This window comes from Nanorana parkeri, unplaced genomic scaffold (genome assembly GCF_000935625.1).
Source record: "Nanorana parkeri isolate BGI_ZX_2015 unplaced genomic scaffold, ASM93562v1 scaffold12, whole genome shotgun sequence".
In the NCBI taxonomy this organism is placed as follows: domain Eukaryota; kingdom Metazoa; phylum Chordata; class Amphibia; order Anura; family Dicroglossidae; genus Nanorana; species Nanorana parkeri.
This window is the reverse complement of record NW_017306280.1, coordinates 835,598-854,884: the sequence shown is the minus strand read 5'-3', so window position 1 is coordinate 854,884 and position 19,287 is coordinate 835,598. Positions and strand designations below refer to the sequence as shown.

The window sequence follows — 19,287 nt, the reverse complement described above, 5'->3', positions numbered from 1 at the left end:
TTTCCTATCCCTTGGCTCATCTATTTTTCAGCAGAAGCCGAGATGAAGTATCCTTATCACCATTCTCAAATGATCTTGTTAGCACATCCACCTCCAGAGGGAGAGAAAGAAAAATTCGACGTTGCCCATGTCAAGATGTCTTTGTTGTCAATGTTTGGCGCTCAGTGGGAACATAGCAAGCGACGGCTTTTAGCTGCGATGTATTTGGTAAAATTTTCTGTTTAAGTCAAAATGGGAACTAAATGTACCTACCTCAGCGGGGGAAGAACTTTGTTAACTCTGCTCCTGCCAAGCAGGTGTATGGATTCAAGGGAACCTGTCATGACAGAGCTGTAGGCTGACCTGTTTCTGAAATCCCTAGCTTCCTGGTCACTTACCCGTAAACAAGCATACAGAGAGTGAAACCAGAACTTCAGCTCTGCATACTTCTCATTTACAGAGTCAGGAACTGTTGAATGCAAACAGCCAGATTACTGAAAGTGGTCAACAATGGTATTCCTGTTACGGCAGTGCTATCTTTGCCTTTCTGCTTAGCAGCTGTTGAGATAAAGTATCATCCAGGCAGGAAGTACATTGTGTTTAGTGCGTGAGAATAGGAGTGAGCTTTATTGGGGGAAGACACAGCCAATGTGTAGCACTGCAAAAAAGGAATCAGAAACTACATATGTGATTACCAAATGCCGCTACCCTCATGTGCCCATATAATTATATGCATCAGTTGTGGCAGCTGTAACAGGGTGCAATCAAACACTTGTGTGCCTGCACAGGACTTAAGTGATACTATAAAGGTCTATAAGAAGTAGATAGTGGATTCCACATGTATTGCTTGAAAAAAACCTGTGCTATGACCATGTAGGCTAAAGCAACAGGTTTGATTAATGACTCCCTCCCCAGCAATACATTCTTAGCTTTCTTTTACTCTCCCGCTTCTTTGTTCAACTGCCAGGAGCGAGATAATAAAGGCCTATGTAAAGTTGGACATACACCAGTAGAATTTTGTAAAAGAGCACTACATGCAATAAAAGAGGGTTAACACCTACCTATCCCGTCACCCGTTCCTCCAGTCATCACTCTCTTACAGAGCAACACTGTCTTCATGTTTGACACTTTTGGGTGTGTCAGATGTCTGGTTCTCTGCTTCACATTGTGATTCCTTCTGCCCACCCCTACATCACTACAGGACACAAAAGGGGTCCGAGGAAGGAACCAAAGCGTGTGGCAGAGGGCTAAGGCACCAGACACTTCCGTAAATGTCAATATTGCACCACCTGCATTAGAAGAGGGGTTACACCCATTTGTCCCGCCGCCTGTTCCTCCGATCTACACTCTCTTGCTGACAAACATCCACTTCACATCTGACATCTCCTTGTATGTCAGATGTCTGGTCCTCTGCTTCACGTTGTGATTCCTTCTGCCAGCCCGTATGTCACTACAGGACAAAATAGGGGTCAGTGAAGGAACCAAAGTGTGCAATGGGGGTCTCAGGCACCAGACACTTCTGGAAATATCAATGTGGTTGTAGCTCTTGAAATAAAGCTAAGATTGGAGTAATAAAAAAAAAAAAAACACCTCACAAAAAACCTGCGCAGGAGCAAACGTTTTTTCACAATCTGTGCAATCCAAAGCACACCAAGGGGTCCATGTATAAATGATACCTTGGGTGATACCTTACCAACCAATGCCACCAACAAACTGGAGTAGAAAACATACATGCTGCACTCAATATCCAATTATTACAATGTCTAAAATACAATAGACATTCATCTTTAAGAAATGATTGTCTGTTAGTGATGTTTCTAATCATCCAATCACATGTTCTTGTAGGGAATATGGCCATAAATAAAAGGAATCTTCTTACCTGGGTCATTTGATCCGAAGGAATGGGAGAAATAAAGAAATCGCTTGCATCTTCTTTAGCGTTCACGTCAAGGTCAACTGCTTCACTGTCAACCGTCACTTCCTCCGCTGCCTGAAAAGTTTTGCACAGGAGATGAATTAATTAAAGCTTTGTGAATCCCCGGCAGGCTGGAAGTACATTGTAAAAATTAGGCGTGAAGATGACAATTATCTACACAACATGTAAGAAACACGTTTGTCCACAAATCATCCCAGCTGTCAGAACGAGTATCCAGGGCCCACTCTTACTAATGATCTGCTTCAGAAAATAGATTCAGCTAGAAGTCACCTCTGTCAGTCAGGTTCTTGCAGCTACTTCAGACTTCTTATTTATGGCAATAAAGTGTCATTGATAAATTAAAGCGCATCTTTGGTCAAACATTTCTTTTATATTCGTTTGGATGGAACGAGGAAGAATCAAGACCCACTGTCGTCAAACAAACAGCTTAAGAGTCCAAAGGATTTTATTGATTCCACAAATGGCAATAGGGAAAGCAGCCAACATGTTTTGATGGGCCACATAATCTCACTTCAGCAGGGGCTAGAAAATACAAGAATTACATTTCTTGAATTTCCTTGGCACTGATGAAGTGTGATTTTCTGGCGCTGGATACCGGGTGATATGTGGATCGGATGTTGCTATATGGAGCCCCTCCAATTTGTGAAGACCTGCCAAATCTAAGCCAATTAACTCATTTAAAGCTCTGTTTCTACTGCTTAAGGATCTGTGTCCAGTGTCTTGATTCAACTTTTTCTTGAGCTTTTTATTGCCGAGTCCCACTGGAAAATCCACCTTCTTTATTAGTCACTGGCAATATACTAGGTTTTTAGTTAACAGGCAGTTCTCGCAACAGAGTTCCTTTGCCGTATGGAACATTGCAGGTTATCTGCAACCTCTTTGTTAATCATTGAACATGCACCCTTCATAGGGCACTAATGACATATAGTATCACAGCTGCTTTCTTTTTAAATCACAGCAACTCTCTCTGATAATATTTAGCACTCTCTTCTAACATGGCAGCACTCTCTGCTAGCAGTCTGACCATTCTTTCTGTGTCAACTGCAGGTGTAGTTGTTTAAATGTTCTACTTTGTTGGCAAACATGGTATTGTACACTAGGAACTGGGTCAACATTTGTACTGTATTTCACGCAAAACATGTACCTACACTTAAGTTGAAGGGCTAGAAAAGCCCATTCTCCCCCTTCAATGAAGCACCCCATCATAATTCTGTGTGGAGTTGTATTTTAAATCAACCAATGTTTTTATATTTATGGGATTCCATCCGACTGAGCTGGATGAAAAATACTTGGCTTCCAATCAGATGCAGTCGCTGATCAGGTATTCAGGCAGCCGCAGGTGTCCTGGTTTGTGTTTATTTTTCTTTATCTCCAACCACTTTCAGCCACTTTGTCTACATGCTCTGTACCGGCTTTCTGCCAGTGACAACTGTGGATCATGTCTGAGGAAAGTGTGTAAGCACAGCCACTTGTAGTCTCTACTATGGAGGATTGTGACAGGAAGACAATGAAAGAGTAGAATTGGGAGACAACTTTCACCCCATAACAGGAAGTGACCACACAAAGATCTTCACAGCAGGATCACCAGTAATTAGTTTAAAGTAAGCTGCAGTTTTAAGAAGTTTAAAAACAACCTCTGGAACTACATTGGGTTTAAGTTCCACTTGAAGCCCTTCACCTTACTTGTGGTTCTTCAAAAGTTAAAATCAAGAAATACTTTATTATAAATTCCCAATGATTGTCCCTAATGCATTACCCCAGTGGGGCAGTTTTCCCATGAGATAACCGATATATAAACTATTAATAAAAATCCTAGCTACAAAGATATTTTGTACCTCGGTAGTTAGTGAGGATTCCTCCGTCTCCTCGACCAGTGATGGCAAACTGAAGGGGTCATTCCAGCGCATCTAAATGTGATAAATACATATTTTATGTTGACAAACATAAATGTGTAGTCCAAAAGAGCAGGTTAAAAAATAGGTGTAAAGCAACCAATCAGAAACCATCTTCCATCATTTCTGACAGCTCTAAACTAATCAAAGCAGTAATCTCCTAACTGCTATCAACACCCACATCTATTTTCTTTTTAAATTCCAACTAATTCCTGAAAATGTCCACATTCACTGGAGATTGATATTCTTCAGTAAAATGCATTGAACTAGGTACACCACAGGTAAAAAAAAAACAAAAAAAAAACCCATTGAAACTGCACTTGTTACTTCCTTAAAGGTAAACTGGACATATGACCTGTGCCCACCAACTACCCTGATGACAATAAAGCCTGTCAGTTGATACTAAAATAGCTCATACTAGAGGTTCCTAGGGCCCTAAAAAGACAAGAGACAAAGTTTGTGCAACTTGACATATGCTACTCGATGAAAGGAAAGGCTGAAAAAAGGTGGCCTCACAAATTAAACTGAATCCAGCCCTTAATGAGAAGGTGAGGTGGTGGAGCGCTGGACCTCAGTGTAGCTGAGTATTCTAATCTGGTGTGAAAGTTCTTTCATAAGGCAGTCCTCGAGAGCATAAAGGGCCATGATCTGGCACTTGGTGTAACATTTTGAAGATGGTAGAAAAAAAAAAAAGTACCAAAAATATGGCTGACAGGTAAAGCAAATTTGACACAGCAATCAATGAAACAGTCAACATGCATGGCAGGGTTGGGGTCCCCCTTCATCAAGTCTTTAACATGCTAGACTAGACAAGAAAGTCTGGGCAAAAAAAGTAGGAATCCCGGAGTTATAGTTTTAGAAAGCGCATACTAGTGCCCTGGTCACTGGTTTAGCAGCTTATGGTCTTCTTAAATCTGCTTGGATTACATTTAATGGTTTCAAACTAAGAAATTACGTTTTTTATTACCTCATTGCCCATACTGTCTACTCCTTCAGTTACTGGGGAAAGAAGAGCTTGCAAGTCCCGGTCCTCTGGTTCCTGTTGTAAATGCACCAGCTGTTGAATAACTGAGTTTCTCTGGGAAAGTAAAACCGCTTCCTTCTTCAGGTTTAATCCATCCATTCGTTTCCTCAATTCTTCAGTCCTATTCTAAAAGGTAAATTAGGGAAATAAACTATAAAATAGAGTACTATTCAAATAGCAACAGGAAAAGGTCAGAATCCCATATCCACCAATTATTTCACCGAACTTTATAGGCTGAAACCAAATTGGTCAAGGCATCATATAGTTCGAACTATCTAGCTATGTAAAAGGTTGAACCTAGAAAACAGTTCCAGGCAACAAGTGGAACCAATGAGTCAGCTACTAATGCATTCCAAGATGCTGCAGCTGTGCTAAAATCAGGACATTTATTACATTTACTTAAATCTGACTTCTCTGAGCTCCCCTACATCCAAAGATGATTTTGCAGGATCAGTAGGAATGCACTAGGAGTGTAGTTTCTGAATTGCTGTTTAGCACTCTCTCTTTGCATCCTGAATCGCCAATCACATTCAGACTTCCAAGACCAGATATATCTGATTGGTGGTTGTAAGAACATCTGTGTACTGGTATTATAAAACATTTTTTACAACATATTTTAGAGGCAGTAAGAAAAGTGTTTCAGCACCACCAGCAGGCATGTTCCAGTAACACCAAATTAATGACAAATGGCAGATGGTTAGACTGAGGAACTTCAGGAATCTCCGGATGAAACACTGAATTACACATGCAGGCGGCCATGCCTCTTAAACAGTACAATGGTCGGACGAAGGGGAAGTGGGATAGATTAATATAAAAAAGTTTTCTTTTGCAGGTGGTAGTTTTTTTTTTCATTTTTCTTTTAAATACGACAGAGTCTCTTCAAAGTATAACTAAAATTTAAACTTTTTTTTCAATTTAAGAAAGAGTAGGGAATGGATAAAACATCTGCCAGACTTTTTATCACTTGATAGATTTCTCTTCTCCTTCTATCCTATACTAACAAGGGGAAGTGAGATTAAATCTCTACAAAGGGAGGAAACTCCCCCCCAGCCCTCAAAAATCATCACTAGAACAAGTGTACCCATTGGAAGATTTCTATTACTCTATTATTTTGGATTTCTCATCATTTTAATCCTGGTATGTATGTATGAATAAAACTCTATAAAAATATATATTTTACCTTTATATCCGGAGTTTCATATGTAAAGTTCTTGGAGATGTGCTTTAGGTTTTCTTGCTCTTGTTCAAGCTCTAACATTTTACCAATGATTGGCTGCAATAAAACCAAATAAAACAAAAGGTTACAAAGATTTGTATATTTAGTTTATGACTGACAGTGAAAGCTACAAACCGACACTTATCTAAATCAATTTCATGAGGCTAATGAAAGTCATGTATTGTGTACTCGCCCAAATACTCGGTATCGGCACAGATACTAGTATCGGTATCGGTGCATCCCTAATAATGCTTATGCTTTTATCAGCTCTAGATGTATTAATTGTTCTAACAGAAAATATCCATATTACTTGTCTCATGGGAAAACATGAAATTCTGAATCACTTACCTTTATCACCATAAACAGTCCCCAATGCAAAAAGGACAATTAGAATATATCTGAATAACACTGACAATTAGAATATATCTGACTGACTGAAGTGGATAACATACAAGTCTGTATAGACATGTTGAAACAAAATGGTTTATCTATTCTGTATATATGTCCCGGAGATATAAAAAAAAAAATGGGTCAACCTTTAAAAGCTTTTTTTGCTCCTTGGTAACCTTTTCCAGCACTTCGGCCTCTCTCAAGAGGCGTCCCATTCTCCTGAACACGCATAGGGAATGCACGCCAGAGGCCGTTAATGGAAGAGCAGGTCTATAGGCCTCTATCTCTGCCACTGTCCCTCTAATGGAGTCAATATTTTCCAGAATGACCTGAAAGGGACAGACAATATTTGCAAAGCCAATTTATACATATTAGGAGATTAATTAAATAAGACCTTTCTTTAAAATGGCAAATGCATTTACAGCAGACTAGGCACAGGAGACAGTGAATTCAACAGGAGACAAGCTGTCACCAGGGACCAATCTCTTTCCTTGGCCTGCTTACTTTGTTTTGGTGCCCACTGCTGTAAATCAACCATACAATTTATCATGATGAAGGAAAAGCAGGACAGCCTAGACTCATCATGGAGCTCCATGTGAAAAGGTCTTATGCATTTATAGCATTTCTAAGAAGCCGCAATAAGGAGTCTTGAAGCAAGCCACGGCTCCTGCTTTTCATCTCTCTCAATTGGAGAATATGATAATTATATGCAAAATTAAATAACCAATTAGAAATATTAGTATTTTGGTAACTGCAGTGAGATCTGTTAAAGCTGAACTCTTAGAAAATGAACACATGAAATTCATACAAGGGGTCCGTTTTAACTGCCAAAAAGATTTGTTATTCTGTATAACCTGTTCTGGGACTTACACAGCTCTACCACACAGCACAGTCCTGACTAACAGGACAAGAGACCTTATTTTAATTGAACTGCCCTGTACAGGGAATGAAAGAGGCTCATACCAAGTCAAATCAGTTAAATTACATTGCTTGCATTGAATAATATGCATTTAGTGATGTATTAATCTGTATTTAAAAGTTACTTGAAGTTCAGCTTTACAGAACTCCAGGAATTTTTTTATTAACCCTTGCAGTGGGGCTATCTCCCCACTGTAAGGGTTAAGTGCTCATTTGTGTCTAGGTTAAAACAAAAAAAGTTATACTCGCCCAATGCTTTGAGCCGGCTTCTTAGACCGGTCCTTCCAGTGTCTCGCCCCCTCTACAGCAGTCTATGGTCCCGTAAATCATCACATCTATACACTGTGTTAGTCATCACATCTATACATAAGATGCTGAGGAACCATGCTGACAAGCTAATTGATGAAAATCCGGGTAGTGTTGGAGATTGCAGCTACTTCCCACTTCCCCTAAATTTCTATTGGCCCATCACTATGACTGTTGCTTTACTGGCCAATAGGTCCGTCCACAGGTAAGGAACTTCAGTAATGGGTCTGGAGAAAATAACCAATGGACTACAAGGATAATTACTTGTGTTCCATTGAGATCTACGGGTTCCTTTGGCAGTGGTGGCAGATGGGACTTGTCTCTCCATTTACAGATCCAGTGACACGGCTGTGTGGGCTGAGCCACAGAATGCTGAATGGAGAAAAACCCTGCGATTTCAGTAAGTGGGAAAGGGCAGTTTGAAGGTTGGGGGCTGGGGAATATGACCATGTTTCATGTTACATCTATATTTCCCTGTTTTGAGATAGGGAATGTGAATAGGGAGTGACTTTATATGACATGGGGTATTCTTTTTTTGACTGACTCAGATTTTTTTTTGCTATCACAAACAGCAGAGTTCAGTAATCCCTTGCATCTAATACATTGTTTCCTAACAGATCGGACTTTTGGTTTACTGCACTCATTTTCTGTCTACAAGTTGTTTTTTTATGTCCGGTAAGCAGGAACATTTTGCATTTATATGACTGGAGTTTCAAAAATGCCCTTACCCATTTTCTTGGCAGGGTAAGAAGTGCTTATAGATCGTCTAGTGGCCCCTTTTTTTTCATTGTCATGTGATCACGGTTCCATGACCGCATTTGCCATCTGAGAGATGATGTATTCATCCCTTAAATCATTTATCATCAGGAGGTTGTGACAACAACTTTAGAATGCACAAGAGCTTGTACATTATAGCACATGTTCCCAAGGATGTGTGTAAACAAACATGTCTGTGGATATGTAAAGGGATAACCTGGTATGGGGAAACACAGCCTTCAGCCTGGTGCAGGCATGTGCTATGAAATGTAATTTTATACCACTTAAGAGTCAGGGGTTAAAGGCTAGATTGCTTTAGATATTTGCTTATTTTGTATCAAGTAGAAGCTCTTACCTGTCCATTCTTGTGGTGATCCATAGGTGACATATCATCAATATCATTGGATGTCAAAATAGTTCTAATAGAACCCAATCTCTTTTCCATCCTTTTGACTTCATCCTCGATGGAACCAACCTCCTAAAATTGGAGAAATAGATATTTTAATCCCAAAGTTACATCGGAATCCACACAGGGTAGGGTCTAGCTTAGATGATTTGAAGCTGCCTTACCACTTTTCCTGCCCTGAAATCTGCCACTGGTCAAGTCTCCCTACTCCCAGCAACATATCGTATAACAGCAGCCACCTAGTTGGATACTAGAGTCGGAAGGAAGCTTTCTAGTGCTTATTACTTACTGAAATATTTTCAGAACTCTAGTAGTGGGCTGTAGTATGTTTATATCAGTAGCAGTACATTGGTAATCCCTGGTTAGAGCTAAACCGTTACTGGATGACATTTAATGTGCTAAAGCCTAATTGCCATGACTTCTCTTCTTCTTATGCCCAAGCATCCTGGGAAGGTCACATCAGCAGTGCATTGCTTGGAAAACTCAACTGTTATCGCATGAGATCTCAGGGAAATGCATTTTTCTCCCCTGAGATGATGTGCATGGTCACATGTCCTAGTCACATGTGCCAGAGTTCCAGGAAGTAAAGGGAGATGTATTAATCTGCCCTTAGTAAAAATGGCCGCTGTGAGAAGAATGGTGTGAGGAAAAGAAAAAAAAGGTATGCAAGGAATAGAAATCCTGCAATTATCTAGACGTATCCGTTTGTGGATTGCCATCACTAAACATTTCCAAAGGTGTATTTGTTGTCATTTCAAAGATATGGGTAAGGTTCCTCTTTAATAACGACATGACTAATTTAACTGGTCCTTGCTTCAGGAAGTACAACATTTGCCTTACTTATTTTGCCATATAGCCAACATCTTTTGTAGCATTGGCTGAAATTAGGGATGCCCAGATTCCAAGAATAAGTACAGATACTTCTCTAGCTCCAAGACTAGACTAGAGAAAAACTCAAAAGTTAGAAGGCAGCTGTCATTGTTAAGGAGCATACAGGGCTCCTGGGATCTGTGCATCCCTGTCTTAATGTACTGCACGATTTGAGATATATATTAGACATGCACCGATACCATTTTTTCAAGATCAAGTACCGATACTTGTCCAAGTCCTCACAGATACAATTACTGATACATTTTTGTTTAGTGTTATGTGACAGTTTTTCTAAAACAATGCAGGCAATGATTCCAGGACCGTGGTGGAGCGCCAGGGCCCAGTCACAGCTGCAACTGTTGTGACCCTGGTAGTTCTCGTGAAAATGTCAAGTATCGGCACCAGTATCTGAACATCCCTAGCGGAAATAAAAGATATTTCACAGGTTAAGGATAATCAACATGAACACATAACTGCACATGCCCAAGGATGACAACAGAGTGACGATCTTACATTTGCCAAATGTTGGATTTGTAGGAGAACTTTCAAAATTCTTTGTTGAAGGTCCTTCACCTGGCTCCTTACTTCACCAAGGGTTTCCACAATCTTATCCGTATTGCAGATGACAGCAAGTTCCCCTAGCTCAGAGCTGATGTTGTGCAGGAGTTGATGTTTCCCATCAGAATCATCCAGTGCAATCTGCTCAAAGAGTTCACAATCCAAAAACATATTAGTAGCTTTAAGTGTACCTAAGCTGGTCTAAAAAGTGTCTAAGATAACATCAGTGTTGAAAACAATACTGTAGTGAAGAAGTTCTGATGTTTCCAATGCAAATGTATTTTTCTAAAAATACTAGTTGCTTGGCAGTCAGGCTAGTTGAATTATAAATGTTACCCTCATGTACCTTTTATGGTTAATGTCTAAAAGTACTAGAGCCAGAGAAAGCCAGTCAACTAGCATTTTCAGGAGATCAGCAATGGCAACCTGCTTATCTTACCCAGTAAAGGTTTCCTTGATATACCTTTTTGAAGCTGAAGTTTAGTTAAAAATGTTTATAGGACATAACTTACCACTAATGAAGTATATCCTACATGCTGCTGACTGATGGTACCTGTACAAATCCTCCCTTCAGTGATGATGGATACTCTTCACAGCGGTGAGCTCCTGGCTCTGTATGACTTGGTCCTGCTGACTGCTGGGTTCCTGTGGAAATCCTCCCTTCAGTGATGATGGAGCCTCTTCACAGCGGTGAACTTCTGGCTCTGTATGACTTAACTGCTTCTTCTGCAATAGTGAAGGAATCGGTGCCACTGGCCTTGATCTTCCACCCTTTGCCCATTCACGGAATGTTTTGCATTCTTTTTAATGCAAAGCCTTCTGTGAGTCAAGGAGAGGGATCCCATCATTCATATGCCCCTCTTCCACTCATAGAACGCTTTGAAAAGAATGCAAGAAATTTTGTGAATGGGTGATGGAGACATAAGAGGAGGGCAAATGGTGTTGATTCCTTCACTATTACAGCATAAGCAGTTAACTCATACAGAACTGGAAGTTTAACACTGTGAAGAGGATACACCATCAATGAAGGGAGTATTTCTACAGGAACCATCAGCCAGCAGGGCAGAAATATGCTTCATTAGTGGCAAGTTATGTCCCTGTTATTGTATAACCCCCCCAAAAAATCAGCTTTATTCTCTAAACTGATGCCTGTGGAGCCACTAGACCCAGGCTGCACACAGTATGGGTGATTTACTAAAGGAGTGAGGTATGTTCACTGCACAAAGAGAATTTTCACTTAGCTTAGAGAGTATGGTGAAACTGTATTCACTTTGAATACCCAATTATGTGCAAGGAACCTAAAAAAAACAAAAAAACAAAAGCTAAGTGAAAGTTCACTGTGCAAATGTCAATTTATTTGGCTTGGTGAATAAGGTGACGCCAACTTCAAATCACCCAATCACGTCCATTTTCCTTGCACGTGATTGGGTATTCAACTGGGTCAATTTTCACTTCATTTGCTAAACTAGGTGAAAATGTATATTGCAAAGTGAATATGCTCTACTCCTTTAGTAAATCAACCACAGTGCCTCAACTTCTCTTCAAGTGAACATTAAGCTCAGCCCCGTCATTTAACTATAGTAAGATTGGCAGCACTACTACTGACAATAGGGCAACAGCAATGTTAATGAATGAAGGTTTAAAAGCAACGCATACTCCTTAATATCTTCAGCCATACTTGAAAATCTCTGTAAACCATTAAACCGTAATGAGAACCTTCACAGACACTTAAACCGTAAAAACATTTTTGGAGAAAGGCTGGTATCATTAATTCTCCAAATATTATGTGCTGTTTGGGACCTCACTCTCAACAAGGAAATAAGAGTCCCTCAGCCTACCCAAGCCACGCTACAGGCTTGAAGAATTATTTTCAATGGGAACCCAAAGGGAAATGAACAAAGCCCCACCAACCCATTTGGGGTGGAACTGCCCTTTAAAGATCACCACCACTGCAATTTTTATTGCGGTGGTGGTGACAATTATTTTCCCATGCAATTGCATCCAAATCAAAATTTTACCAAGATGAAATACTACCTCCTAAGACACGAAGTTAAAACTGAGCTCTCTCTTCCTGTGCAGAGGGGTATAGCCCACAAGGGAAAGCACAAAGACTTTCTACTTTTTTTGGTCAACTGTTCATCCTCCTAGGGGCAAAGCTTCAAAGCCAGGAGTCTACTATGCCTCCAATTAACAGCTGAAGAACAAAAAGCTGCAGGTTCCAGTGTGTGGTAAATAGGATGAGGAAAGTCCTATACCCTTACTGACATGAAATACGCTTGTCTATTTTTCTTACCGCTAAAGCATTAACGTGTTTATTTAAGATCTTGGCAGAGCAATCCTTCATCTCTTCATTTAACAAACCATCTGTATTCTGGATCCACAGTTTAGTGCTCTTAAAAGTGTCTTCATATTCTTCTAGCTTGCTAGCCGCCTGTCACAAAAATATAATCTTTTAGGTGACAACAGAACACATTATTGCAGCTCAATGATATTGAGCAAAAACATTTCGACACATATCTCCAATTTCTTAGCATATAGCTTGTCAGCATTCAAGTTTTGGTCGCTTACATGATACATCATAGCCATGTTTTGGTGAAAAACAAAAAAGAGCACAAAAAAAAATTCATATTGGAATGAAAGCAACTATATGGGTATGTTTAGGGACCAAGGGGCTCATTTATAACAGAGAGATATTATTGCTAACGTATTTCCCCGAAAATAAGACACTGTCTTATATTTTTTTTGGCTCAAAAAAACACACTAGGTCTTATTTTCTTTTAATGTCCAACAATCCAAAATTAATGCAAATCCAAATTAAATAATTCAAAATGGAAAAGTTAAGAATATGGTGATCAGGGCAATCAGGGGTGTCGTACCTTTCCAAGAGCAATTTGGTAACCAATCGCTGGCCAGAATGAGCAAAGCGCGCTTTCACGATCATTCCTCACAGGAGGAGTGCATTTGGTATCACTCCGCCTGTGACAGGAGCCAGCGCTATAGAGGAAGCATCGGCTTATGCGGCTCTGCTCCCGCCTCGCTTCCTCTACCCCTGGCTTTGTTGGCACCGCTGATTCTCCCCCGCGGCTCTTCAAGTTTCCCCTTATGCAACCACAGGCCCTGGGGAAGGTCACAACTAGGTCTTATTTTCGGGGTAGGTCTTATATTTTAGCAATTCCCAAAAATAGTACTAGGTCTTATTATCGGGGTAGGTCTTATTTTCAGGGAAACAGGGTATGTGCTCTCTGCTATACTCTGACAGGTTACTCCACACTGCGGCCTGCATTTTGCAGCCCAATCATAAAATACACACTGTGGTGTGGAGCCTGCAGTATGTCAAAGCGTTCTCCCTGCTTAATGCAGCAGGCAGAACTCCATGATTGGCAGAGAGGCAAGTCACATTTGTTTCTTAATAAAATCAGGAATTTTACAAATTACAAAAAGTTTGTGTCTGCATACCTAAAAAGACCATTATCCTTCTATTTATCCTTATTATGTGTAACTATATATATGGATGTGTTACCCCATATATTCACCTATGCCCACTCTAACATTATTAGGGTTTACATACACTGTAGGTTATAATCAAGCCAACAGCTGCAACCAAGGTAGGCAAGTGTGTTACAATTCTAACAAAACCAGACCAACCTAGACTTTGATCCTATGGATAATAGACTTCAATAGTTAAAGCTGTATTGTGAACAACAATAATGCTCATCTTAGAAATAAAAGTTTAAATACAACACACCCAAATCACTCACCTTGTTTATATTAGTTGTTCTGCGTTCAGCAAGGTAAGTAACTCGCTGGTAACAATTTAATGGTTCAGTCAGTTTATCCATCCACTCGTGAGCTAGGCTAGGGTCTTCTTCTGCCATGTCCTGAACTTCCGACTCTAGTGCATGCAGCTTAGAGTGCCAACTGTCCACTTCATCCCAGACTTTCTGCAAAAGAGAAAAGGACCATGTTAATTCTAGGGCCTTTTGAACATAGCGTATCTTTGGTGTACACGTGTGCTGCTTGACTCCAGGTGCTCTGAGGAGCAGTAGAGTGAGCAAGAAGGCTCTTACATTAGCATTAACAAGGTCACATTTCTGTACTGTAAGCATTCACAGTTTTTATTGCAGAGCTAACCTCCAATGTGTGTGCATGACTAAGTCTGTGCACCACCAAGGTGAGGGGGTTATCCTGCCCAACAGGCACAAGACACAGTAGCAGTTATCAAACTGCTTTTCTGAAGATAGGCATATACTGCCACTTGCAGGAAGCCACTGCCAGATGGTTCACGTCTTACCTTCTGAATTTCTTTAGCCTGGAAGATATTTTCAGTTTTTACTGCTAACTGAGCCTCAATGCTTTTGAGTTCAGCTGTAATCTCATTAGCTTTTCGGGTCAAAATATTCTGTGGAGAGCACTGCTCAATCTCATTTTTGATCTAAAACAAAAACATACAAAAGAGGGAGCTTAAATAGTTTATCTATACACAATGGTGGACAAACAGGTCAGATTATGGCAGGCCAAGGACCAGCACTTATGTCCCCTAGACTAGAGAGAATTTCAGAAAAATAGCTTCATATTAATTCAGAACTCAAGCCACTATTGGCAAAAATGTTCCTCAACTCTGATGGCGGAAATCTTGAGGTACTTTGGATCCTTCAGCCAGGACCCATCTGCTGGGAGCTTTTTAGTAAATTGCAGAAAATCCCTTTTTAATAAAGAGAGTGTCTGAAGTACTTATTACCGCCTTCGGGCACATCGGGAACACCCCAAAAATTGCAAGCGATGCTCTAATTGGTTTGCATTTATCAAGTTGTCAATGGCAGACCCAAGGCACTTAAGTAATTCACAAGCGGGGAACAATGCCCTCTTCATCAAAGCTTAAACAGGATCACACAGTATTGTGGCAAGTGTTACCATAGTCCTAAACCATGTTAGTGCAAGTTAGCTTATGAGAATATGGTAGCCCAATAACTGATCTGGGACAGGAGCTATTTGCCAAACAGTGTGCCCAAAATGAATATGCAATAATAAAACATTGATTATAAATGAATGCTCTGTTTGATTTTGAGTTCTATTTTTAACGATGGTTGTACTTTTAGCAGATGAAGAATGGAGATGAAGAAAGGGGTCATGTGTAGTCCTCCATTGAGAACAGAATGGGGGTGACAACACGGCTCGGGATTTCAGTACATCAGAGCAGACATTTTCAGCTCACTACAGGAAGTTAGGAGAATACTGAAGTTCAGGAAGATCCACAGGTATTTTATGTACATGCAGGGACTACTAAACATAGGAAAATGTGCATGTATTGCAGAGATGTACTGAATATTTTTTTTCATTTTGCAGGGTAATTGAAAGGAACATGTATCACAATAGCTAGTTTAACATCTTCTCTCTGTTATTATTGTGCTGTTGCCATTACATACAGCAGGATGAAAGCGTCTCCAGTAAGAGGCAAGCTAGAAGTATTTAAACACAGAAAGAGGTGTGTCACCTTTCTTTATATTTCTCCTATTACTGCTTCCTTATTACTGCAGGGCTAGGCTATTTGCACATGACTTCATGCCGATAACTGCGTACATGGAACAAATATTGCTTCTTTTAGAAAAGGGTGGCTCTTTTCAAGACATCCCTGATATATTTATTACAGGTATTTATATTGCGCCGATAGAGTCCCATGCTGTAAAACGACTTACCTTCTCTTCTGTCTCACGCAGGTTCTCTTGACACTGCTCAGCGTATAATTGGAGCTCTTCAGGAACTGTTTCTGTGTACTGGTCTTGCAGTTTCTCCATATTGAACAAGGTATTTTCCTTTTCTGAACCGACCAGCTTGAGAAGTTCCTGAAATAAGGTAACACATGACTGTTATTACTTCTATACGAAAATACCCAGCCTTTCCCACGTGACTTCTTTTGAACACTGACCGATCACTGAGAATCACCAGCAATAAGAAAAAATGCATTCACCCATTAAAAAAAAATAAAAATGTGGACTGTCCACTGTCGCATTTACCTGAGCCGAAGAACCATTCAAAGAAAATAAGACTCACAATAGTGATCCAATAATCAGGCAGCTTGGAGACCACAGTGTCGTCTTTCACATAATTAGAGCGATCAGTACAGCTTTTCATTCAGCGAGAAGAATAAACGCTGCTGAAAGCTGACTTAAGAAAGTGTTCTACTGTCAGCCCTGAACACAATCTAATGCCTGTGCTCTGGTTGGAAGTCCCATTCCACAGCGGGTGTTATTTAAATATAAACAAACGGGCACATTTCCCGTCCGGTGCTTTTCAGACTTTGATGAATATTAACTTTTGGTCTATCTGAGTTTTGTATCTCTGCTGAACAGGTCTGGCTCTTGGCCAACGCACCAGACGACTACGACGACTACGAATGAATGAGAAGGAATGCGTATTGATAGCACTCCCTTGTGAACATAATTGTTAATGTCTGCAGTAACACTTGAGAAAGCACCAATGCGGAGAACAATACTGGCTGTGAATAGACCACACAGTTAAAGGGTCAGTCCACCAAATACCTGTATTTCAGTCTAGATAGTAGTCGATCCAGGTGTCTCAAACAGACCTAGTCACCACCTGTTACACTGCCAAATGTTTATATGTATATAATACTTGTTTTTATTTGTAAAACAAATATTTTATAAATATAGTAAATAAAGAAAGGTAAAACAAAAAATGTAAAGCCCAACTCTAACATCATAAAAAATAATTTTCTAGCCACTGCAGCTCTGGCTGCAATACTCGCCCTATCTCAGGTGCTGTACCCTGCAGTACTTCATTTCCACCACTAGATGTCACCAGCCTTCTTGGTTAAATTACATCAGCGCCATTCAACCCATTTCATGTGAGTGCAGGGCGTCAAGATCTTTCCCCTTAAGGGAATGTCATTCAGCCTTGCTGGGCGTACTGGAGAATACTGCCAAGAGCGATGCAATGGCATTATGAGGTACCACTCTCTACAGCCTTTAAGACTGCCCACTTCTGAAAGAAGAAAATACAATGGACTTCACACGACCAGACCAAAGTCTACTGAAGAAAATGTATAAAGATTCACTTTTTTAGATAAGGGTACATGGGCTGCTCCAAGTGGGAGGAAAAAGCAGTAAACAGGGGTAGGGGGAAAGCAAGAGATAGACCCGACAATGATTGATTTTTCGTGCCGCTGACTCGGCCAAAATTTGAGCAGTGTGTGGCCAACTTGAGTAACCCGTGTACGATGTAAACCTTAACAATTAACTTCTCATATTTTGTTCCCTTTTGGTCTGTTAAATATATCATTTAAAGCTGCAAAACATTTGCGGAAATTTATCAAAACTGGGGCAGACAAAATCTGGAGTAGATTTGCATTGCAACCAATCAACTTTTCTCTCTATTCCCCCCATTGCATTTAAAGCTGGACTGGTAAGCTGCAATATATTACATTTTCGTTTTAGGTTTATTTATGCTTTAAAGTGACATTAAAGGCAAAGTGTTTTTTTCCCTCCCCCCAATGTTAATTAAAACACTTACCTTAAATGATGTCTATTAATCCGATCTTCATCTTCTTTCCTGCAGTTTTCAGCCTTCTCTCCAGCGCTGCAGCGAGTGTCAGATCCAGCGCTGACTCCTCTGTCCTTGCTCGTATTTCTTGTCCCACGGTGTCTGCAAGCGGGTGCACGCGCCCATAGACTTACCTCGTCTCTCTCCCCGTCTCCCGGCCGAAAATCCAAACTGCGCATGCGCCCGCCCCAAGATGCTTTGCGGCCGCCCGCGCATTTTCGGATTTTTGGACGGGAGCGCGCGGCGAAGACAGGAATAAGTTTAAACCGCTTTTAAAGCATTTTGTTTAAAAAAATAAACTTTTTGCATATATCTACTGCTTGCTAGCAGTAGATATATGCAAAAACACCGGAGGGTTTAGAAACCCTTTAAGGTGTACTGAAATGTTGACTGTCATACAAACCTCTAATGATGCCTTTCTGTCTACGACATCTGTTATCTCCATATTCTCCAAGCTGGAGGACACTTCTCGGACAGATTTGTTCACTGCAGAGATTTTATCTTTCAACGTTTCCCTTTCTTGAAGTTCTGCCTCTATCTCCTGCTTATTCACTTGGGCCTTGTGTAGTAGTCTGCATGGAAAATACAATACAAAGAATGTCAATAATAACGAGAAAAACAGTCTGGTAGTAAATGTAATTGAATAAGGAGAGCATTATTTTTGTTACCAATATTGCTAAATTTATAAATCAGGATATTGAAGGCCTAACATTGCCAATCCAATCTCTGCTTCAAATTGTATTTATATTATTATTATACAGGATTTATATAGCGCCAACAGTTTGCGCAGTGCTTTAAAAAATTGAGGGAGACAATACAATTAACAATACAATGTCATTACAATAGGTAAGAGGGCCCTGCTCATGAGAGCTTACAATCTAGTAGGAGGGGCAAGTGATTCAAAAGGCAATAATTGTGTGGGATGATTTATCAAAAGGTGGAATCCGGTCCAGAGGATGGGAGACACTCTTGAAAAGTCCTGTAGGTGAGCATGTGAGGAGGTGGAGAGCAGGAGGTCTTGGGAAGAGCAAAGGGGGCAGTTTGGGTGATATTTTGAGATGGGGTGGGTGATGTAGGTTGCAGTAACAATACAGTATGCGCAGAATATACACTACTGACATCAGTTCCCAAATAAACTTACAGTGTGTGTGTGTGTGTCAGTGTGAGTGTGAGAGAGAGGGTAGAGAGAGAGAGAAGAGCGAGAGGGTGGAGAGAGGGTAGAGAGAGAGAGAAGAGAGAGAGGGTAGAGAGAGAGAGGGTAGAGAGAGAGAAGAGAGAGAGGGAGAGAGACAGAAGAGCGAGAGAGAGAGAGAGAAGAGCAAGAGAGAGAGAGAGAGACAGGGAGAGAGAAGAGCGAGAGGGTAGAGAGAGGGGAGAGAGAGAGAGAAGAGAGAGAGGGGAGGGGGGGGGGAGAGGGAGAGGAAGGGGAGAGAAAGAAGAGGGAGGGGTGAGAGAGAGAGGAAGGGGAGAGAAAGAAGA

At 40.6% G+C, this 19,287-nt stretch overlaps 1 protein-coding gene across 1 annotated transcript in view; it reads right to left on the bottom strand.

Annotated features, from left to right (window-relative positions):
- SYNE2 (spectrin repeat containing nuclear envelope protein 2) overlaps window positions 1-19,287 on the bottom strand; it is a 272,106-nt gene that overhangs the window by 121,422 nt on the left and 131,397 nt on the right. Inside the window, exons 54-65 of the mRNA XM_018556025.1 lie at window positions 18,212-18,380; window positions 15,945-16,091; window positions 14,543-14,683; window positions 14,010-14,192; window positions 12,545-12,682; window positions 10,207-10,392; window positions 8,773-8,895; window positions 6,584-6,766; window positions 6,012-6,104; window positions 4,775-4,957; window positions 3,751-3,822; window positions 1,859-1,969 (exon numbers count right to left, since the gene is read on the bottom strand). Of these exons, the coding sequence (XP_018411527.1) occupies window positions 1,859-1,969; window positions 3,751-3,822; window positions 4,775-4,957; window positions 6,012-6,104; window positions 6,584-6,766; window positions 8,773-8,895; window positions 10,207-10,392; window positions 12,545-12,682; window positions 14,010-14,192; window positions 14,543-14,683; window positions 15,945-16,091; window positions 18,212-18,380 (1,729 nt within the window). The remainder of the gene's footprint in view (window positions 1-1,858; window positions 1,970-3,750; window positions 3,823-4,774; window positions 4,958-6,011; window positions 6,105-6,583; window positions 6,767-8,772; window positions 8,896-10,206; window positions 10,393-12,544; window positions 12,683-14,009; window positions 14,193-14,542; window positions 14,684-15,944; window positions 16,092-18,211; window positions 18,381-19,287) is intronic.